We start from the raw sequence: 22,243 nt of genomic DNA on the forward strand, positions 1-22,243 counted from the left end.
ATCATTTTTTCACATCACCACTCTTATTCTTCTTCACCATGTTAAGCAATTACGAAGGATTGTCTTAGGAGGGAACAAATTTGTGAGGAAAAAAAATTTGACAAGAGTTACATGTGAGTTTGGATGTCTATTTAGGTAAAAATTTATTAAAACAAAATCTTAGCCATTAATTTCACTAATGACACATATCAATAGATCCTTGAAAGTTTAGAAAGGTTAGGAGAAAAAAATGCTTAGGAGAATGTCCAAATTCAAAAACCTTTTATTAATTAATAGTGGGTTTATCAAGGATAAAATAATCACACAAAATTTTGAAATTAAAAATTTTTTTAACATCATTAAATTTGAAACAGTTTTCTTTTTTTTTTTTTCTTTTTTACTAAACTTCTCTAATTTCGTTGAGCTTCATTATTTTTTTTTTAAAAAAGCAAAGATTGTTTTTGGATTGCCAAAGGTATATAAATTTGTTCTTTTTAAAAAAAGAAAAGCAGAAAAAAGGCAATTTGGGGCTTTGGACTTCTCGAGCCGGGCTTCAATGCATTGTTAATTGGTTACTAATTTTAGCCCACAAGTGACATGGGAGGAGAAAAAAAATTAAAGGCAGAGAGAGTTCAAAGGCATTTAAGAAACTGAGGGAGGGAAAAACCTAAAGAGAATTTCGGAGGAAAATTTTAGTTTGGGTTGTGATATGAGTTTAAAGGTGCCTCCCACAATTAGGGCTCTCCCCAGAATACCTCGTGGTTAAGACAAAAAAAAAAAAAAAAGATTTGCCAGAAATTTTAGGACATTATGGACTTATTATGAATTATGATATCACGGTTATAATTTCTACATATTATTGCGAATATAGAATCCTAAGGCTCTTTGACATTTGCCTTGCAGACTCGGAATTAAGAAGATGCAAGTGTATTACATCCACCTGTAGGAATTGTGCTGTGAAGAAATAATTTATATTGGAATTTGGAAGATCTCCCAATCTAATATTGCCCTTTGCATTGTACATGATATAGAAACTTCATAATTTTTATGGCTAAAATCATCGTTAATAAACTTAAGATAATTAAATTATTATTTTATTCACAAAATTTACTCGTGCCATAATATGGAGTTGCAGGTTGATGATTGGAGTTGGAGTTCTTTAACAAAGACAACAATGAAGAGTGCATTATATATATAAAACTAATGTTACTTGTATAGATGATAATTCTCCCTCAGGCACACAAGGCCATTCTACTAATTGATTAGAAGATGAACATGGGATGAATTGAAAGACCGGTTTTTCTTTCAATCTGATGGTAGAATATCTCGTGAATTAATTATGTTATCTACAAACTTAATGTGATCATAATAGAAAATCCATAAACAAAAGGGTGCCAGATATAAATTGACCCTTGTTTCGGCATACAAAATCTGGTACTAACACGACGTTAGTATAAAACTATAAATAAGCTGGCTGCTCCGTATTTTAAATATGAACCCACTTTGGTCAAAGTCGGTTAACGGCGCCACCGCCTGTAACTTAATATTCATAGGAGCCGAAACGTGCATCAAAACCCATTCTACTAATAGGAGAAGAATTCAGAATCTCACACAAAACCAACAAGTAAAATCTCCTTTTCCTCTCAGGAATATTCTGCAGATTATTTATTTATTTTTTTATACATCACTCCAAAATGAAACCCAGTTTTTTATATTCATAACTTGTTTCATCAACGTTGGTGAAACAAAAACAAAACAGCAGTGGCACAATCATTAACCAAGCCTTAACATGTTGACAATTAAGAGGGTTCCCACGGTGGTTTCAAATTACCAGGACCAGGAGGAGACTACTTCCGAAAATTCAGAAGCTGGCTGCGGAAGCAACTGTCTTGGAAATTGCTCCCTACCCGGTATGTGCCTTGCTGCTTCTGTTGTTAAAGAAACTTTACTTGAAGTGGTAAAATGTATTTTTTATTTTTTCCGGAAATACATTGTAATGATTTCGCAAATTTACGTAAAGCAGGCTTGTCTCCTTAGCTTTGCAGCATAACTGGTTAACCAAAATTGTATATTTGTCTAGAACATTAAACTGGTCTAATTTATTGATGATTTCAGTATCAAAGTTGCCTTTATATCAAATCACGAAAGATAAAGTTGATTTGACCGAAGAGGCATCAGGTGAAGAGCCTCGGATGTCTTTCTTGCACGATTTGTTGCTGGGGCAATGGGAAGATCGAATGAACCGTGGCCTTTTTCGGTATGATGTAACTAGTTGTGAGACAAAGATTATCCCTGGAGAATACGGTTTCATTGCACAGCTTAATGAGGGCCGCCACCTCAAGAAACGCGCCACTGAGTTCCGCATTGATCAAGTTCTTCAGTCTTTTGATGAGAACAAGTTCAATTTCACCAAGATTGGCCAAGAAGAAATGCTTTTCAGACTTGATGATTCAAAGTCTCCTAGTGTTGTTGCCATCAATGTCAGCAGACTGAATCTTTCAATGTGCTTTATTTAACAACATTTAGTGTTGATATCTGTTGTGGCTAATAATGGTTATGTCAATTTTGATGATCAGGTGAGCCCGATTGAGTATGGACATGTTCTATTGATACCCCGAGTTCTTGATTGCTTGCCTCAGAGGATTGATCATGAGAGCTTCTTGCTTGCTCTTTACGTGGCTAAAGAGGCAGCTGATCCATTTTTCAGACTTGGGTACAACAGCTTGGGTGCTTTTGCTACTATTAATCACCTACACTTTCAGGTTCTACACTTCTTTTGTCCATATGGACTATCTTAATGATTATCTAATTATGGATGAATTAGTCGTAAATAAAGATTGTTGATTCAACTGCACTGCAGGCATATTACTTGCCTCTGCCTTTCCCCGTTGAGAAAGCTCCAACCTCAAGAATAGTAACAGTGAAAGGCCATCAAGACACACAAGTTATAATTTCACAGTTATTGAATTATCCGGTTCGTGGTCTTGTCTTCGAGGTGGGGAAGTCGTTGAGGGATTTATCTCATGCAGTTGCTAGTTCTTGCATTTGTCTGCAGAACAACAACATTCCTTTCAATGTACTCATCTCTGATTGTGGCAGGAGAATCATTTTGTTCCCGCAGGTAATTCTTTTACTCTGATCTCATAGCTTCATTTTCTGATTTGGCATTTTCACTGGCAAATTAATAAACAATGTGAATGTACCATATAGATATCTTAAAAGGCTCGATTGAATGATTTGGACCATAGACTGTGTCGCTTTCTCTATTTTTTTATTTTATTTCTTCACAGTGAGTCTCTTGTCATAGCCACTCGGCCTTGGGCCGAGTGGTCAGGGCTGCTGCCCTCCAGGCAGCAGTTCGAACCCCCATAAATGTATTGCGGGGTATTTTCTTCCTTAATTAAAATTGAGTGAAGGTAGTCTTCTCCTTTATCCAAGAGTAAAGAGTAGACATCTCTCGAATATTTGTGAGGGTTAAAATCTGGACAGAGCTCCATTAGCATTGATGTAAGTTGATCCCAGTAATAGTCTGATTTGTAAATATTAGTTATAGTCTCATATAATATGAGTTGTAATTTGAGCAATAGTCTGTAATAAAAAAAATAAAAGGTCCCTTGTCATACATTATGTATAGTTTGGCAAAAATACTGAACTCTGCTTGTGTATGCCAGTGCTACGCGGAGAAACAAGCACTTGGAGAAGTAAGCCAGGAGCTTCTGGACACTCAAGTAAATCCAGCTGCTTGGGAGATTAGTGGGCATATAGTGCTGAAGAGAAGGAAGGATTTTGAAGAAGCGCCAGAGGAATATGCCTGGAGAGTTTTATCTGAAGTATCACTCTCAGAGGAGAGATTCCAAGAGGTTAAGGCTTATGTATTGGAGGCAGTAGGCTTGCAAAAGCCTATTTTGGAGGAAAATGGCATAATTCAAGAGGAAGATTCTCTTGATAAGCTACCTGCTCTAGAAGCTCAACGGGTAGTTCAAAATTGTACGGTTCAGCATTGAAGCAGTATATCTTTGGCCAACGTAAGTGGAGAAACCAAGGATTTGTTAACACTTAACAATTTAAAATGTTCTTAGAATAAGATGCCTAACCCACGATGTAATGATTTTGCTAGTATCTTCTTGTTTTTATCTGATGAGTAATTGCAAATTATTAGATTTGAGAACACTGTAGACACAGCTTCGATCCTGTTTTATCAATTTCGAGAATTTCCTTTGCTCATGAGAAGTTCATTCAAGTAAAGTTTTGTAGAATAGCCCACACTAAAATTGCTAACGCATCTACCTTCAATAAAAAGTTGGATTTACGAGGATGATAAATTTAAAAGGTTCTCATGTCAAAAGTAAAAGAAAAGCCAGCTACTATTGCAGAACTGGAAACTAATCGAACCATGAAAATCACCTCTTTTTATTGGACAAGGTCGCTTTCCTGAGGCCTAAAGCATGTTTTACTCGAACAACACTCAAACCAAAAAAAGTAAAGTACTGTCTTTTTTTTAGTATGAAATTTAAATTTAATTTTTTTTCATACATACAATTTGTTTATTTTAAGTTGTTCTTTTTTTAACTTATCACTTATTATTAGACAATTTTATATGAATAGAAAAGGTAGAAAAAATTTACTTTTATCTAAAGTATAAATGAAAAATTTTAATTTCAAATCTAAAAAATATCCTTAATAATTTATGTATTTCCATTATTATATAAAAACATAATATTTTTGTACTATTCTTGAAGTTATTTTTTTAATTACTTTAAATTTTTATTCACATGATAACATTAACTAAACTAAACTATTGAACAAACCAAATTATGTCCGTTGTGATGAATCAAAAATAAAATAACAGTGTTGACTTTTATAATAAAATTTGATGTTATCATTTCATCTTTTATTTAAAAAATTAAATCGAGATCAACAATAATAATATTTTTTTAATGCTACCAAATTAATTAACCTGTGAAAATTATAAATTATGAAGAACAAATATATGTAGCACTTAAAATGATATTTATGTTAAACTACTAACTTTTTAAGTTTTTCTCTTCAGATGTTGAAAAAGAAAAGTAAACATGTCATTCAGACATTTTCATTCAGATCTATTCAGACTTCAACTAAATTCAAATATATTCAGATTTCAGATAAAAAAACAAATGCAACCTAAGACTAATTATAAATTATTTTTAAAATTTTCACTGTTAGTAATACAACATAAATAGTTGTAAGAGTAATAACTATACCTTGCCAAAATACAACTTTCACATGATTTAGGTTAGTTTAGGATTATTTTTGAGAGGTTAAAAATGATTTAAAAGTTAATTTTAGTATTTAGTAATTTATTTTGGATAAAAGCTTATTTAATCCCTATATTTTGAAGTTACTACCTATTTAGTCTCTGCATTTTTAAAGTATCTCAAAACACTCATGCCGTTAAATTATTGACACCTGACTGTTAATTTTGTTCCTTTTATCTAACTTTTATAATATTATCCTCTTATAATAATATTTCTTTTTGACACTAATAAAAAAAAATTATGTTACTAAATTAACACAAAAAATAAAATAGAAATAAAAAGAATCTATATTAATTTTTATGGAAAACTCTGCTAAGGAGTCGATATATTAATTTATTTACTAATGTCCAAAAAAATTGGTAATTTGTACATACACGAGCATCCACAAAAGTTAATATATATATATATATTTTTTCATTATTTAGGATTAAACTAGTAATTTAATTTTTTCTTTTGATTAACATCTAAAAGAAAGAAACATTATTGTAAGAAAGTAATATTTTAAAAGCAAGCCAAAAGAATAAAAAGTAACAATAAGAGTGTTAATAGTTTAACGACAAGAATATTTTGAGGTATTTTAAAAAATACGGAGATTAATCAAATTATAGGACTAAAAAAACTTTTCCCCCCCCCCCCCCCCAAATCACTGGTAGAATTAGCTCATGTTACGATAGATACTAAAAAGTACAGAAGGAATAATTATTATAATTTAATTTTAAAAATCAATTTCATATGTATTATAAAAATTCAAAATTATCCTCATAAATTAGAAAATAAAATCATTAACTTTAAAGAAATTATTATTATTACTAATTACATTGAGATAATAAAATAAAAAATAAAATTAATAATGTAAAATATTTATTTTAGTCATTAATCATCACATATATATATATATACATAAAATAAAAATTATATATATGTGTGTGTGTGTTTATAAATGTGTCAATAATTTTTTTCAATATTATATACAATTCAGTAATTTATATTTTAAGATTTACAAAATACATATGATTATTTTATAACTCACACTATTTTTAAAAATAAATTTAAATTTTATCACACTTATTATTTTAAATGCTATAATATTACCAAACTAATCCTTATTAACTTGAGAAAATTAATTATTCAAAAGAAAATAATAACGCTTTCCACTGAGCAAAATTACTGAGACATGTGACCCTACGATCTCTACTCCCCCAGCCGCTACTGAGACATGTGACCCTACCATCTCTACTCCCCCAACGGCTCCAATTGACTTCCTTGCATCAAATTGACTAGTGGAGGAAACCGATTAAGCGGCACCACAGTATTTATAACGACTCAGTTTCGTAAACATAATGATGCGTTTAATCACAGTCTCAAATCCCAATTCCGCGTTGACATCTACACGTCCTCGTCTCCGTCGTCTTTCTTAATCTTTCTCCACAACTCCACACGTATTCCCATTATTATAATAACAAAAATGTTAACATTAATGTTAATTTAATCCCTCCCAACTTAAAACGTTGACTGAATCATATCCCTATTTGTTAAACGTCTAACTTACAACCAATCAAAAAAAACTTACAACCAATCAAACAGTTCCACGTCACTAGTCAAATTCTTCCTTTCCAATTAGTAGTGAATTAAAAAGTTATTTGCTATTATTTTTAAAAAGTAATCGTCAGTGAATAGTAATCGATTGTGCTGCTAAAACTTAACTTCATTTGCCAGGAAGCCAGAAGACGCGGCGCGTAAAGCATGAAACCATTTGTAGCAATAAGAAAGCAAGTCTAGTTAAAGGATTACTCTGAAGCTAATTCTAAAAAATTCCGTTCAAGTCTAGGGCGCCGTCACCGTTAATCGAACAGAAAAAACAAGAACGGAAATTAAAGAGAAAAAAAAAAAGGAAAAGGAAAAGGAAGCTACCGAAAATTAAAATCCTAATAACTATACACAATTGAAAACCTGAAAACTAATATTATTAGGTCAGCGAACTTAACTTGATGGATGATCATCAATCAATCAATCAGGAACGAGTCATCATCTTCTTGAACTCCTCAAAGTTAACGTGGCCGTCGCCGTCGGCGTCAACCTTCTTAATCATATTAACGCAATCTTTCAACGAGCTCTTCTCACCAAGCTTCTTCAACACGGCATGCAACTCGTTAGCGGAAATCAAGCCGTTCTGGTCCATGTCGTAGAGATCAAACGCGTCCTTCAGTTCCTTCGTTCCGTCGGTGGATCCGCCCGCGAGATGGAACGTGGAGAACTCTTTGAAGTCAATGTAGCCGTCGCCGTCAGTGTCGATCTCATCCATTACGCGTTTGACCTCTTCGGGGGAGGTTTTGGAGCCGAGAGAACGGAGGACGTCCTTGAGCTCGTCGGCGGAGATCTTGCCGTCGCCGTTTTTGTCGAACTTGTTGAATACCTTGCGTACTTCGTCCATTGAGCCGAGATAATTGGCGCCGTTTGAGTTATTTGCTGCCATGATTGTTTTGTTTTGAGAGAAAAGAAAGAAGACTGAGAAAAATAGGAGCTTATACTTCTGCGTGTTTTTGTATTTTTTTAAAATCAGAATTCCATGGAGATTAGTTGGCAATTTATAGAGCAGGAATCACGCGGTTTCCACGCGCTTATGGGCTTAGTCTTCGAGTCCTTGTACGATTGTAACTTATAAGACGGATATTAACCAATAATTTTTAGTGGGTGGGATATTCTCTGGTGCGGTCCGATACTGTGTGTCTGCTGCCACAGTAGCCAATAAATGAGAAATCTTGTAATTTGGAGAAAGTGAGAAGCGTGGGGATTTTGAGCTGTGGAGGCTATAATGAGTTTTGATGCATACGATCGCTGCCTTTGAGCATACGGAAGCGAATACGACTATACAAGTGCGGGGCCTGCAAGCAAGTTTTACTTTTGGCTGCTGCTGATCGTGTCACTGACGAATACCTGTTAACGCGTGATTCTCGTTCCTATGGCTGCATCATGACGCGTGGCTGAGGGTTTTATCATTCATTCAATAATAATAATAATAACAGCGAATAAAAAAATAATTGAAATTTTTTCTCATTAATTTCTGTCATTCATGAAATATCCCTTGAATCCTTCTGTCAAAGAGGCTAATTATCAAAACTCGATACTGGTTTCAAATTCCATCATCAAATCTCATATTAATTGCCGTAGTGATAATTCTGAGTCATAAACAGATCAGGATTCTCTCATGATCTGATTATGTCCTGATCATATATGGAGTAAATAACTTAATTATTAATTAGTTGTTAATAAATAAAAAAATAAAAATTAAATTTTATCCATATACTACTATTAAAAGATACATGGTAAAAATTTTTTAAAAACTCAGTAGAATTCAAATTAGGAGAGAATCATATTCCTCCATAAACAAAACCTTGCTATTATTTTCTTCGTTATACAATTCTCTAATAAGCTCCCAGAACACTCCACATTTGATCAGAGGATTTTAAAAATATTTTCTAAATACCAAAATATTCATAAGAACCATCCATTAGCACAATGATAACCCCTTATTATTATTATTATTCTACATGTGAAAGTCTTCCAGAGTCCGAACATCTAAATAGCGCCATAACGAAAAACTTAAGAAAGAGTTTCTGTAAATATAATATATTTTCATAAGACTAAAATGGTTATTAACGAACAAACGAACAAACAAAAAATGTTGCAAGTAAATTTGCTCGAACGAAATGTAGTTGAAGTGTGCTTAAATATTTATTCATAGAAGTTGAAGGAATTCATGAAACCGCGTAGCCATTGGAGTGAAGCAAGTAAAGAAAAGGACATGGACATGAGCACTTTAGTCAGATTTTTTAAATAAAAAAAAAACAAGAAACATTAAAAAATATATATAAATAAATAAATAGCAACATGGGCAGAGTGCCGTGAATGGAAGCAAAAACACAAGTTGTTGCCAGGCTTGGCAGGTAGGTTAGTTGGTCAATAGTTGTAACGAACGATCAAAGGTTAGTCTTCAAGCATTTCTCAATCAGTCTGATTTTTTGTCAAAACGAGTTGGTGTCTAGAAAACGCGTCTTCTTGTTGAATTATTACAGCCATGAACATCCCGTGGTATTCTTTCTTGTTGGGTCAGGCCGAGGTTTAACAAATGACGGCATATTTGTAAAACCCAATGAGGTTGAGGCCCACCTGTTTAAAGCCACCTAGCTCTAGTTGCGCCCACCTGCCAAAACATTTTTTCACTAATCACAATTTTCATCATCAGTTGACGTTTCTATCACAAATTTTAAAAAGGCCACGGCGATTTTGAAATTGTTTTAAGACAAAACACGAATTATAACTATACACGTAAAGTGATAAATAATAAAAAATTCATTCTAACTTTAAGCGTGCGATTATAAAAGGGTACTCTATCTTAGAGCAGTTCCAACATATACGGACCCTCTTTAAAAATATATACAACTGTCAAATTTTATATCAAATGACCATTACTAATAAGGAAATAAGTGTGTTGGATCAATTTTTTTTTAATTTAATGCTCACCGAAAAACACAACATGAAATATAATGTAAATTGACCCAATCTTTGGGCGGTCATAACATAATCAAATTACATTTTTAAATAAATGACATGTGGTATAACATTATTGTAATTGAAGCCAATATAGTCACCCTGATAATAAGGTTAATATCTTATATATATATATATTTATTTATATAATTGTCCTCATGTGCATATACTCTTTTTTTTTTAACTGCAGACGTTATTATTTTTTTAGTGCGGATATATTCTTAAAACATATAATTTAAGAGAATTAAAAATTAATTCTCTTAAATTTCATAATTTGATAGCGTAAGAAGAGAAAAACTATATATATATATATATAAACTATAAAGCGGCAAACGAGGAGGAAAAGCCGTAGAAAATCCAAAGCGCAACACCCAAAGGCCAAAGCGGCAAACAATAAACTAGTTTCACTTCTCTTAGTTTTCTCCGTTACTTTCTCAAAGCTGTCCCCACTCTTCTTGCCATTTATCCAACACTCTCAAAACGCTGACACTAGACTAAACTAAATAATATCACCACCACCACCACCACCACCAATCCACTCTAATGCTATTGCCAGCAGAAATCCCCACTATTTTATCCGTACATCAATCTTAACGCCTGATCAAATTTCAAAAACCTTCATCAACCACCAATTAGCTCAACGACTAGCTTCTTGCTATGGCTCTTCATTCTACTGCATTTTGCTTCACTGGTGCTGTTTCTTCTTACTCTCACTCTTCAGTTAAGCTCAGTACTCACCCAACGATCAAAGCTTCATCTCCGCTTCCTCGGTTGAATGTTCGAGGTGGGTGTTTCATCTTAAATTTGTTGATATTTTTTAGTTGATGAAATTAAATAAAAAATTTTAGCTGAAGATTGTTATGCATGCAGGAAATGGATCATTTAATGGGTTATTTTAGCTCGATTTGATCTTCATGTGTCATCAAAAGTTGTAATTGGCTTATCAGTGATCAAAACTGTATGTATTATCGTTAGTGCTGAAATTTTATTGTTCAACTTTTATACATGGCAGTGAAAGCACTTCCAGGTGATGGGTTATCTGAAACAAAGGAAACAAGGGAATCTCCGCTCGTGGTTTGTTTTGGGGAAATGCTGATTGATTTTGTTCCAACTGTTAGTGGACTTTCATTGGCTGAGTCGCCAGCTTTCAAGAAAGCTCCCGGCGGTGCACCTGCTAATGTGGCCGTTGGCATCGCTCGCCTTGGAGGCTCATCCGCTTTTATTGGGAAGGTACAGTAATTGATAGTATATGTTCAATTCATGGTAACTTTAATTTGTTTCCTGGGTAGCTTGTTTTCCTCTTCAATTATTTCTTAATTGTTCAAACTTAGTTGGAACTATTGTCTGTCAATGTTTCTGTTTGATTATTCTAGTTTTGTAGAGGTATAAAGAGGGCAAGCGCTTAGGGAAATGAACATCAGGATGACAGGATCAAATCAGAAATTAGCACATGAAAAAGTCCTTTCTGGATATCAAATATTTAATTTACGAGTCTCCTGATTGAGTTTCGTACCTTCTATCTCAGAGAATTTTTATGTTGTGCAAGTGACAATTTTAACTCGTCATCCTATTTTTTTCCAAAACGTCTAGAAGTTTAACAGCCTATTTCACCTGCTAGCATATGCAGATAAACCTGACTCTTAAGGTTCTGTCAATTTTAGGCTTATGATCACTCGACTTTAGTTCATAATATCTTATCTTATTAGTCATGCGCACAGGGCCACACTCTCTATACTCGCTAACTCCTTTGTTTTCCCTTTTGGGTTTCCCTTGTAATGCTTCGATTTCAGTGATATTGTTCTTTCTAGTACAGCAATAAGTTCTGTTAATGGATAAAACTTTTCCATCTTATGTCTTGATTTCTTAAATTTTAACTGCCTCTAAAAGTTTAGTCCCTCATTATTGCATAGCTGATGGCCTTTTTCTCATACTTGCTTTATGCTGCAGACTACTTTGTTCTGTTTCTATGAACATGTGAAAGTTATCAGTTTGCCCTCTCTTAAAGTAAGGAATGCTGCTTAACAGCTATGGCCTATACCAGTTTCATGGCACAGCGTGCAGATTATTATACCTACTGTATCCCCTTCCTAGCCTATGCAGAAACATCATTGTTTCATCTTTTCATCCCTGTGATGCTCTGTTTTTATCCAGTATCATATTACCCCTGCTAGGTTGCAGAGCTGACTTGAGGAGTTTCCACAGTATTAAGACTTATCAGCACAGAAATTTAAATGAATGTTAAGTATTCATTGATGCATCTAATTAAAGGTCATCTAATCATTGTAGAAATAGATGATTAAAGTAACTGCCTATAGATCTTGGAAGCTGAATTGAAGACAGCTTATTGTTCCTGACAACAGAAATCCCTGGGCCAGAATTTGTAAAACATCCACTCTAACAGCCAGCAAAAACAATCAGTTGTGTCTTTAATTTTTTCTATCTAACAACTCTGTAATGTTTTTATCGTCTCATTTCATTCTGTATACAAAAAAATAAATCGATGTATTCAAGGTTATTTCCATATGAGAAGGAGCAAATAATCTACTTCTTGTTCACTGAGGAAGCATATCCTACTGTGTGTCTATTTATGGTGAGTGTGAAGGTTCTCTCAGAAATGTAATGTTTCTCACAACATCTGCAGGTTGGTGCAGATGAATTTGGTTACATGCTTGCTGATATATTGAAGGAGAACAATGTGAATGGTGATGGGATGCGCTTTGACCCTGGTGCACGTACGGCTTTAGCATTTGTTACACTAAGGAGTGATGGGGAACGCGAGTTCATGTTTTACCGTAATCCTAGTGCTGATATGTTGCTTCAAGAAGCTGAACTTGATCTCAGTTTAATTACGAAGGTATTGCAGGATGATACAAGTTTCATTTTTTTTTTAAATGTAATTATTAATACTAACAGACGAGCAAGAGGGAAAAAAAAAACTTATAAAAAAATAGTGACAGAAAAGAGTACTTCTACGGTTAAGTTTGCAGTGACAGAAAGAGCATATATATTAAGTTTGTCCATAGTTTCTTACACTCAGTTTAATAATACTTGTTGTCACATGATTTGCAGCAGGCAACAAGGACTCGAATTCTAAACTCTCTGTAACGTCAGACCTACCAACATTTAATTATCATAGAAATAGTTTGGTAGCTGGCATTGGCATTTTAGTTCATTTTATGTAGAGGTTTCCTTGTTAGGCCTCACTCATCCAAAGGGTGCACTGACAATGTTTTGTTGCCTCAATTTTAGTTATATATAGATTAATACCCTTATTATTTTCTTTTTTTTTTCCTATTTAACTTACTGATTTTCTTATGGAATTTGTTCTTTGATTGATTCCCCCAGGCAAAAATTTTTCATTATGGTTCTATAAGTCTAATTACAGAACCATGTAAGTCAGCTCACATAGCTGCAGCAAAAGCTGCAAAGGATGCTGGTGTGGTTCTCTCCTATGACCCCAATCTAAGGCTTCCCCTTTGGCCCTCAGCAGACAAAGCAAGAGAAGGAATTCTGAGCATTTGGGAGACTGCTGACATTATCAAGGTGGGAACGCTTTCAGATTTTACTTTTTACCCTTCTATGGAACAATGATCAAGAATAAAAAGAAACCACCATGTCTTATCATAACAATTCAAACTAAATTTTCAGATCAGTGAAGAAGAGATTTCTTTTCTAACCCAAGGAGAAGACCCATATGATGATGCAGTCGTTTATAAACTATTTCATGCGAATCTTAAATTGCTACTTGTCACCGAGGGTCCAGATGGTTGCAGGTACTACACCAAGGTAAGCACTCAAGATAGCAATAGCTTCCAAAGTTACTTGTAGAGCAAGATTTTATTTAAGAAGATTTACTGGAACAGCAAGATGTTTTTTGAGAAGATTTACTAGAGGGAATATCAAACTTTTTGGGAACATCATTAGAGGAAATTTCTCAACTTTGTTTCCAGAAAAAGGAATTATTTAATCATACCTTTGGATATTCTTGGTTTTGAAGGTAGGTAAAACTCAAAATTAACATTTTGTTATTTAATTAAAGATAAGAGACAATTGAAAAAAAAAAAACTTCTCCAATTAACTTACAAGGTGTTCTCCTCTCTGCTTTGTTTGAAAGCGCCACCGAAGAAGATTTTTTGTAAAGCAGATCTAAGGAACTTACACTCTGATTAAAAGTTTAGATTATGATGTCCCATAAACCGTACCATAATATGCTTATACTTAGTCTTTTAATATGGTGATCTGAGCATTTGTAACTGTTTGAATGTTTGGTCCAATGTTGTAGGACAGGCATGAAATATCTTATTTTTATAATAATTAGGAGCCTGAAGATTGCTATTCTATAATTTTTCCAGGATTTCAGCGGTAGAGTGCAGGGTTTGAAGGTAGAGGCTGTTGATGCCACTGGTGCAGGGGATGCTTTTGTCGCTGGGATACTATCACAACTATCCACTGATTTCTCCTTGCTTCAGGTACTGCCCAATTTATTTCAGATAATACAGCTTTTTCCTTCTTCATTTTTTTTTTTCGAATGGTTCTCATAGAATGATGAATGTCAGCCATTTGATTGGTTCTCCAACTTCTTTTAATATTTGCCAAATCTTAAGTTGATTGGACACTTGGAGTCATGCCATTGAAATTATTCTCACAATTTAAAATTTCCAGCATAAGGAAAATGTGATTATGAGTCAAATATCTGTAGATATTTAATGAATGCATGTCTTTCTAGTGCCTGATGGATTTTGATTGAACAAAGGGATTAGCAAAAATGGACCCTATAAAAAGTTATTAATGTACTTATAAGAATACGACATTGCATACGGCTTGGTTTACTTCTTGATTATTATGTTCAATGTGGAACTTATTCCCCAATCAAAATATCAGTTAATTCCATTTTACCCATTTCCTCTTCATGAATAACTTCTAAATCAGGATAAAATTTGGATAGCCTCGATCAATTTGGCTCCTTTATTTATTTATTTATTTTTTCAACATATCAGTTCGCATGTTTAAAACTCCCTATACTTGATCAACTCTGTATTACAAGGTTATAATCTATTTGGTTTAATCTTGCAGAAAGAAGACCAATTAAGAGATGCTCTTAGGTTTGCTAATGCATGCGGTGCGCTGACTGTAATGGAGAGAGGTGCAATTCCGGCTTTGCCCACAAGAGAAGCTGTGCTGAATGCCATCCATGCTCCCGTATCGTAAAGTATTTGTTTTATCCAAATTCTGTACAACTAGTTACCAACTTGAGTACCCTTTCAAATTCTTCGGATGGCACGGTGCCACTGCATTCATAGAAACTGACTTTCCTAAATAATATGAATCAGTCCTTTTATATGGAGCATAGCTCAAGTCTTTTAGCCAAAATTAGTTTGATCCATGCTGTAACTACCGAGAATCTATCGAAATTCCATGTTTCCACTTGTCAAAATGCAGTTCAATACCTAAAATTCTCATTGCATTAGTCTCGGGAAAACAGTTTTGAATTTACATTTCTTCAGGTGATCCGCACATGAAGCTCAGCCACTCACTCATTCAAATGCTATCCTTATTATTCAAAAACCATTTCTTTAAGAAGCAAAGCTCTGCATGCTTTTGCCGCATTCACTTGTAAACCAAACTTGTTGATCAGAAGAAACAGAAACAACAATGGCTGATGAAGAACAGGATAAGGCCGACCGCGAGCGTGTCTTTAAGCGCTTCGACTTGAACGGTGACGGGAAAATCTCCGCATCAGAGCTTGCGGATTGCCTGAACGCCCTCGCCTCAGTCTCTGATGAAGAGGTCAAGAAGATGATGGCTGAAATTGATACTGATGGCGATGGCGTCATATCTTACGACGAATTCACAGCTTTTGCAGAAGCCAACCGTGGCTTGATTAAGAATGTTGCTAAGATATTTTAAACTTTTTTCTTTCTCTATTTCTTCATTCATTGGCGATTTTTTTTTTTTAAAAAAGGACCTTTGGTTTTCAATTTTTTGCTTCCAAGTTTTTGTGTGTCACTTGAAATGTCTGTGAGGTGCACTCTTTCATGTGTTCAATAGGGAAGCGATGATACTTGGATTAATAGGGAACTTTTATGATACTTGAATTTTTATGCCATGTCTTATTCTTATAGTATTCTTGCTCATCTAGTATATAGTCAACATATTTATTTACTATAGTGACTTGATCTTGAAATTTGGATTCAATGTTACTTTGAGCCTTGTATTGATTTAAACTTCTTAATTCCAATGCTTTAGATTAATTTAATACGGCATACTAAAATCAAGCCAAAATAAGCATCAAATCATAAATGTTTTAATGGATAACATCGTCCACTTTTTACAACCCAAATATACATGTGGCGTGATTTCAAAACGTCTGTCGAGTACAATTGATGTCAGAGATTAACAAGATAATGCCACGTGCTGATGTCAAAACATGAGCACTATAACTATTGCTTATTAAATTACTTCTTTACATTTTCTTAATGAATTTTATATTTCAAATAATCCATCTCAAGATTGTGAAATGGGGACTCGTGTTGCAAAAGTATAATAAAATGATACCAAATGACGACTATCAACCGCCAAAAGGAAAATGTGTCAACAATATGCAATGAGTATGAATTTTAAAATACTAAAAATGTTAGACCCCACATGATATTTTGTGAATAAAATTTATTGAAAACCAATTATGCAATTCTCATTTTGATAGAGTACCGTCTGAGAAATAGTCAACCAGTAAGAGCTCTCGAGTCCTGAACACAATTTTCAATTTTATAATTAATTTTTAAAAATACCTTATAGAAAGGCCACTACATTTTCCGAAAGCATGTTGCTAAAATGGATTCCCCTTAGGTGCAACAGTGGCACCGTGCCACAGTTGCACCTAGCCGTTGGATGCAGTTGGATGTCAGTGGATCCCACCAATCCAACTGCATCCAACGGCTAGGTGCAACTGTGGCACGGTGCCACTGTTGCACCGTAGCCTGATCCTGCTAAAATATTTAAATTTCGCTATTTATGATTTTCTTTTTGTTCTTTTTAAGTTTCTGGCTATGGAAGTTCTGATAGAACTCTTATTATAGGTAAATATTTTCCCTTGTCTTTTAATAATTTTGTTTATTTTATATTCCATCATTAGCCGCGTTTTTATTATCGGTAAATTTTTTTATTGTTAGTAACAATTTTTTCGTTATAAGTACAACTTACTTATTCATGTTTTATGAGTATATTAGTTGACCCAAATTTGTTTACATATGTGATTATAATATTTTGATTATGGTGATTTAAATTAATACTGTCTTTTTAGTTTTTAATTTCACTATCAATTTTAATTCTTTTCGATATCTTATAATAATGACACATCAAATATCACATCAGTATATTCCAACTACGTGTGTAGTTTTGTCATTAAATAAATATACCGCAACAAAATCAAGTCAAAATATGTATTCATTATAAATGTTTTATTGGACAAAGCCGCCATTCAAACAAAATCAAGTAAATTGTAGATATCCATCTCGAATGGTCTAAAGAATAACATCGTCCATCTTCTTCTAATACTAATTATTATTATTATTATTATTATTCATCTTTTCACCGTTAAAATATAAAAAATAATACTAATAAATTGCTAAAAATAAAAATGTTAAATAAAATTACATTTGTAATATTTTACTAAGGATCCTTTAAAGTGAATGTATTGGTTGAAAGTTTTCTAGAGACCCAATTAAATATAAAACTAAGCAACAGTAAAAAAAAAAAAAATTGTTTTGCACTTCCTTCGCAAATTAGTAAATATAAAAATGATTCATTTTCACGAAATACAAACATAGTGACAAGGATGGTCCAATCAGACGCATTTTACACATATTTTTGAAAAACGGAAAGTAGCAAAACAAAAACAATACCAGGCGCAGCCTTATCAGCCTGCAATAACTCCGAAAGTCAAAAGTCAGTTGAGCAACAATCTTCATGAAAAATAAAACTCTACAGAGCAAGGCCATTACACTTTTCCCATGGTTTTGGCACAGGTAAATGGAAAATATGTACACAAATTATCATCAGACTCCTTTAACTCTGTACAGATTATAAGCACATTTTTTTTCCCTGTTACTAGTGTCTAACACCTCTTGCTCCTAAGCAAGCAACACAGTGAAATCGGTTTAAAAAAAAAAAAAAAAAATCAGACAGTTCGTTTAGTAATGTTTCAACGACAGTAAAGGTGATCATCCTCCTCAAACTCCGAAACTCCTAGCATTGCCAAAGCTAAGTGGCTCTTCATCTCACTTTTTGTTTGTTGTAACTGGGGGTAACAATCAATAATTCCAGAAAAATTGTGCTTTTTCCAAGTACAGTAAATTAACTCTTCTTCCCCTCTAAGTATGGCAATAATTTCATCAATACCAGGCCTTCGAGATTCTTCACTGCTAATGCAGGCAGCTGCAGCTTGAATCACCCGGGCTATTTGAGCTGAATTTCTCGAAGTGCATTTGAGCCGCGGATCTAGCAACTCTTCAACCGCTGCCATTCCTCTATGCAGAATTGGTTTTGCCTGCAAAAACCAATGTAGAGCCTATATTTAGTTTCTTACTTCCATAAAAAATGTTAAGTCGAGAGGCTGTCACGAGTAATTATTAATGGAAAAAGAGAACTTCCCGTTTCCATGAATTATTATTTAAGCAGTATATTTTATTATAGCTTATTCTGTAAACAAACAAAATTCCCGAGGCGTTGCCAATATGAAGCAAATACCATTAAGACTTTTATATCTATATTTCAAATATTAACAACAATCTTTAAAATTTGTCTTCATATGCATTTAAAATGATCTTCGGTCGCTGTTATGAAAGATGGTAAATGTAATCATTTCATTGGTCTTTTAAGCCGCAATGGCAAATTTTGCGATGACAGAATTTGACCGTGACAAAAGCCCGTCAAAAATGTCATGCTTCAAGTGAAGATGCCACAGGCTTACGCTAACAATGCCAAATAGGGCCGATAAGAAAATCTGAAATTTGAAAAATTAGCACAAATTAAGTTTTTCTAGATGATCCAATTAACAACAATTTCATAACTAATATACCACCGATGGTTACTATCTTTTTTTAGTTTCAATATAAAGTACAAAAATGAAATGTCATTTTCATTATTCTCTACCACAAGTAAGTGATGTTTCACTAATGATTTCAAACCTTACACCATTACCCGGGGAAATTGTTCATTGACCAAGCAGTCATCATTAATACATAGTTTACGTATTTTGGGCACTGTCAATATCAAGGCAATACGGGGACCCCCTTCTTTTTTTGAAGTAAGCTAATAAGAGCATTAATTCAGTTACCATCAAGTCAATGCAAAGAATGGATATTTCAAGAATTTAGCAGATTAACCTACCCACAGGACCAAGTTCTCTTCTCCTTGAAGCCTCCTTGCTTCAATCGGCTTTCGTCCAGTTAGCAGTTCCAACAGTACCACACCAAATGCATAAACATCAGTCTTATCGGATACTTTTCCATGTTGGAAGTACTCAGGAGCCAAGTAACTGGAAATTCAAATTGTGTTTCCATTTGTTTCAGTAAACAGGAAAATACTAATCACATTCTTCGTTAACAATTCTGGAAGAAATACCCATAGGTTTTAAAATCATACCCAAATGTTCCCTTAACAGTTTTGCAGAGGAAAGGAACTGAAGGTGCAGAAGTCCAAGTAGCTAATCCAAAATCACATAACTGCACACATATTATCACAAATTAATAAAAATGAAAACATATGACTTACGTCAAAAATAACATCTGGTTCCATAGATCAGTAAACTATATTACTCACCTTAGGTATTTTCTTGGAAGAAAGGAGAATGTTTGAGGGCTTAATGTCTCTATGAACAACACATCTTTCAGTTCCATTGTGCAGATATGCCACTGATTCTGCAATTCCAAGGGCAACCTTATACCTAACAGACCAAGGCAATGTCGAATTACCTCTTACTCCTTTCTTCTTCTCTGCAAATGGGCACAACACATCACAAATCACTCAACATCATACAAACTGAGATCAAATTCCAAAAACTTTCTATTAAAAAGAGCTAAGAGAACAACATACCATGTAAATGGCGCTCTAAGCTACCACCAGAAACATACTTGTATATCAAGAACAAACCCTGTTCTGGATCAATGCAAAATCCCACAAGAGGAACAATATTTGGATGGTGAAGAGAACTAGCAATCATCAGTTCTCTACAAAATGCTTTTGAAGACTCCTTATCTTCTTTGTCTAATCTCTTAATAGCCACTGAAGTTCTCAAAAGCCCAACTTTACCCTTAAACACAAAACTCAAAGCTCCTCTTCCTAAAACTCTACCTATCCATCACAAAAAAGCCAACTACAGTCACATATACAAAATCAAAATCAACCAAAAAAAAAAAATTACAAACCAAACAAATAAACCCATTAGAGTTACCTTTAGAAAAATTATGAGTAGCTGCAAGAATTTCACCATAGCTAAGCCTGATCAAAGAATTGGCCACTGGAGAAATACTCCTCTCAAGAGACTGAATCTTTCTCCATTTGAGCTCTTGGGCACGAGAATCACACAACCCATTTTCCAAATTCACCATTAACACAGTAGCAGAAGCAGAAGCGCCAATGTTCATGGACTCAAGCTCAACCTGAGAGCAGAGACTAAACCTGAAAGAAGAGTGAACTGATTGTGGATCAGTACTTGTCAACTCTGCCCCTCCTGACTCAGCAAGCAACCAAGCCTTGTTATGCTCCAGGTTGCTACCTTTACTCTTCTCATCATCGTCGTTAATGCGATTGTTGTGATTATTGCTGAGAGAAGGCAAGAAACATGATAAACCAAAATCCCAGATCATTTTTCTCAATAAAGTTTTGATTTTTAGCTCATTATAATGCTTGTTATAGACCTTGTACTCACAGTAATTATCTGAAACAATAGAGGAAGCATACAACTCATTATGTTGCGAGCTTTTAGAGTAAGTGTCTTGGGAAAAACCCATTTTTGATGACAAAGTAGATCTCAATGAGAGCACAGAACCCCAGAAACCAAAAAGAAAGAGAGAGAGACAGAGACTGAAAGGGGAAAGCAAAAGAATCAAAATAAAGAAGAGAATTAAAAAAAAGTTAAAGGTAGCCGCTGCTTTGCTTCAAGGGTGGGAGAGAATTTTGAGGGGGTAATGGGTGGTAATGGGCAAATGACAATGCGTCCATCAGTTTGTTTATGTATGTATGTATGTACACAAGAATCTGATTAAATTAATGGCAATGGTCATGGTTTTGGTCTTTGAAAAATAGAAAAAAATGACGATGGGTTGAGGAGTTGGTTTCTTGGTGATGATATGACAGACAATCAGTGTTTATTTAATTTTTAAGGTGAGAAAGAAGAAGATTCTTGTTGCTAACTGCTGAGGCTTAAGTGGACAACCAGAACCCATACCCATTCCAGGTTTCATTTGGTGTGCTTTATTTTTAATGCTGAGCCTGAGCCTGACATTTAGAGAGAATCAACCGGAATATAGGGGAAGCTTGTTTGTGGTCTGATTTAATGGATTTCTTTAATTTTTTTTCCCTTTTTTTTGTTAATTTGAGTTATAAATTAAAAGATTTTAAGTTTTATGACCAAAAATTTTTTGGGACAAGAAAATAATCATTAGAAGACGGCGTGGCATTTAGTTTGGTGACCATCCAATCCAACACCCTCCAACCTCCAACAAGTAACAAACTCTCTCTGCTCATCCGCTGATCTTTGTGTTTTCAATTTTCAAATGAGTTTATAGCTAAAGATAATAATCAAATGATCATTATTATGTAGTGAGTTTAGCTGCCTTTTTTTTTCTTTTTCTTTTTTAATTTTTACATCACTTATCCTCAATTATGATAAGGTTTATTTTTCTCTACTCACCATGCTCATTTTTATCTTACTTTTATAATATTATTCTCTTACATTAATGCTTATTTTTTGGACAATAATAAAAGAAAAAAATTGAATTACTAATTCAATCCTAAAAAATAAAATAAAAACAAAAAGAAAATATATTATTTTTATAAATGGTCCAGTTATGGTGCAACTGTGGTATTATACCATAGCTGCACATAACCATTGGATCTAACTATAGTACATGTGTGCGGTTGGATCGAATGATTAGGTATAACTGTAGTATGGTACCACAGTTATACTATAATTTTGTCCTTTTGTGAAACACTCTCCTAAGGAGTTAATATATTAATGTCAAAAAATTAGTAGTTTAATTTTTTTTACAATATCAATTTTTTCTGGACATATGTGAGCATCACAAAAATAAAGGAACATTATTATAAGGGATAATATTGTAAAAATAATAAAAAATAAAAATTAATGGCAGGAATAGTTTAATGGCATTGATATTTTTTAAAAAATATATAGGAATTAAACA

The 22,243-nt window shown here is 33.8% G+C and overlaps 5 protein-coding genes across 5 annotated transcripts; 3 read left to right on the forward strand and 2 right to left on the reverse strand.

Moving 5' to 3' along the window:
- Window positions 1-1,156: 1,156 nt before the first annotated feature.
- On the forward strand, window positions 1,157-3,983 carry LOC102631172 (GDP-L-galactose phosphorylase 1-like). Its single transcript, XM_025100261.2, has 5 exons — window positions 1,157-1,889; window positions 2,095-2,459; window positions 2,556-2,741; window positions 2,840-3,100; window positions 3,651-3,983. Exons 1-5 carry the CDS (start codon window positions 1,769-1,771, stop codon window positions 3,981-3,983), a joined length of 1,266 nt encoding a protein of 421 aa, XP_024956029.1. The 5' UTR covers window positions 1,157-1,768.
- A 2,956-nt stretch (window positions 3,984-6,939) lies between these two features.
- Window positions 6,940-7,837, reverse strand: LOC112498675 (calcium-binding allergen Ole e 8-like). Its single transcript, XM_025100262.2, has one exon. The coding sequence runs from the start codon at window positions 7,744-7,746 to the stop codon at window positions 7,285-7,287; it is 462 nt and encodes a 153-aa protein (XP_024956030.1). The 5' UTR covers window positions 7,747-7,837; the 3' UTR covers window positions 6,940-7,284.
- A 2,326-nt stretch (window positions 7,838-10,163) lies between these two features.
- LOC102631481 (probable fructokinase-6, chloroplastic) lies at window positions 10,164-15,170 on the forward strand. Its single transcript, XM_006482074.4, has 7 exons — window positions 10,164-10,605; window positions 10,834-11,051; window positions 12,463-12,675; window positions 13,167-13,364; window positions 13,470-13,607; window positions 14,174-14,290; window positions 14,895-15,170. The coding sequence occupies exons 1-7, from the start codon at window positions 10,479-10,481 to the stop codon at window positions 15,027-15,029; spliced, it is 1,146 nt and encodes a 381-aa protein (XP_006482137.1). The 5' UTR covers window positions 10,164-10,478; the 3' UTR covers window positions 15,030-15,170.
- Window positions 15,171-15,325: 155 nt separating this feature from the next.
- LOC112498663 (polcalcin Nic t 1) lies at window positions 15,326-15,933 on the forward strand. Its single transcript, XM_025100202.2, has one exon. It carries the CDS (start codon window positions 15,474-15,476, stop codon window positions 15,726-15,728), a length of 255 nt encoding a protein of 84 aa, XP_024955970.1. The 5' UTR covers window positions 15,326-15,473; the 3' UTR covers window positions 15,729-15,933.
- A 1,837-nt stretch (window positions 15,934-17,770) lies between these two features.
- LOC102607165 (probable serine/threonine-protein kinase PBL7) lies at window positions 17,771-21,386 on the reverse strand. The gene is made up of 6 exons (XM_006482076.4): window positions 20,272-21,386; window positions 19,914-20,171; window positions 19,641-19,813; window positions 19,464-19,543; window positions 19,209-19,356; window positions 17,771-18,366 (listed from the first exon to the last, which is right to left on the reverse strand). Exons 1-6 carry the CDS (start codon window positions 20,828-20,830, stop codon window positions 18,022-18,024), a joined length of 1,563 nt encoding a protein of 520 aa, XP_006482139.1. The 5' UTR covers window positions 20,831-21,386; the 3' UTR covers window positions 17,771-18,021.
- Window positions 21,387-22,243: the final 857 nt, after the last annotated feature.

The sequence above is a fragment of the Citrus sinensis genome, chromosome 6 (assembly GCF_022201045.2).
Source record: "Citrus sinensis cultivar Valencia sweet orange chromosome 6, DVS_A1.0, whole genome shotgun sequence".
NCBI classification, from domain to species: Eukaryota; Viridiplantae; Streptophyta; class Magnoliopsida; order Sapindales; family Rutaceae; genus Citrus; species Citrus sinensis.

What these genes read in the sequence shown, in the direction of transcription:
- LOC112498675 (XM_025100262.2), bottom strand. Translation starts at nt 7,746, where the DNA reads ATGGCAGCAAATAACTCAAACGGCGCCAATTATCTCGGCTCAATGGAC.
- LOC112498663 (XM_025100202.2), top strand. Translation starts at nt 15,474, where the DNA reads ATGGCTGATGAAGAACAGGATAAGGCCGACCGCGAGCGTGTCTTTAAG.
- LOC102607165 (XM_006482076.4), bottom strand. Translation starts at nt 20,830, where the DNA reads ATGGGTTTTTCCCAAGACACTTACTCTAAAAGCTCGCAACATAATGAG. An exon ending in TACTCATAATTTTTCTAAAG is followed by an intron (nt 20,172 to 20,271) that starts GTAACTCTAATG and finishes TGTGATGGATAG; the next exon opens with GTAGAGTTTTAGGAAGAGGA. An exon ending in CTTAGAGCGCCATTTACATG is followed by an intron (nt 19,814 to 19,913) that starts GTATGTTGTTCT and finishes GCCCATTTGCAG; the next exon opens with AGAAGAAGAAAGGAGTAAGA.
- LOC102631481 (XM_006482074.4), top strand. Translation starts at nt 10,479, where the DNA reads ATGGCTCTTCATTCTACTGCATTTTGCTTCACTGGTGCTGTTTCTTCT. An exon ending in GTTGCAGGTACTACACCAAG is followed by an intron (nt 13,608 to 14,173) that starts GTAAGCACTCAA and finishes TAATTTTTCCAG; the next exon opens with GATTTCAGCGGTAGAGTGCA. An exon ending in CTGATTTCTCCTTGCTTCAG is followed by an intron (nt 14,291 to 14,894) that starts GTACTGCCCAAT and finishes TTAATCTTGCAG; the next exon opens with AAAGAAGACCAATTAAGAGA.
- LOC102631172 (XM_025100261.2), top strand. Translation starts at nt 1,769, where the DNA reads ATGTTGACAATTAAGAGGGTTCCCACGGTGGTTTCAAATTACCAGGAC. An exon ending in TTAATCACCTACACTTTCAG is followed by an intron (nt 2,742 to 2,839) that starts GTTCTACACTTC and finishes ACTGCACTGCAG; the next exon opens with GCATATTACTTGCCTCTGCC. An exon ending in GAATCATTTTGTTCCCGCAG is followed by an intron (nt 3,101 to 3,650) that starts GTAATTCTTTTA and finishes TGTGTATGCCAG; the next exon opens with TGCTACGCGGAGAAACAAGC.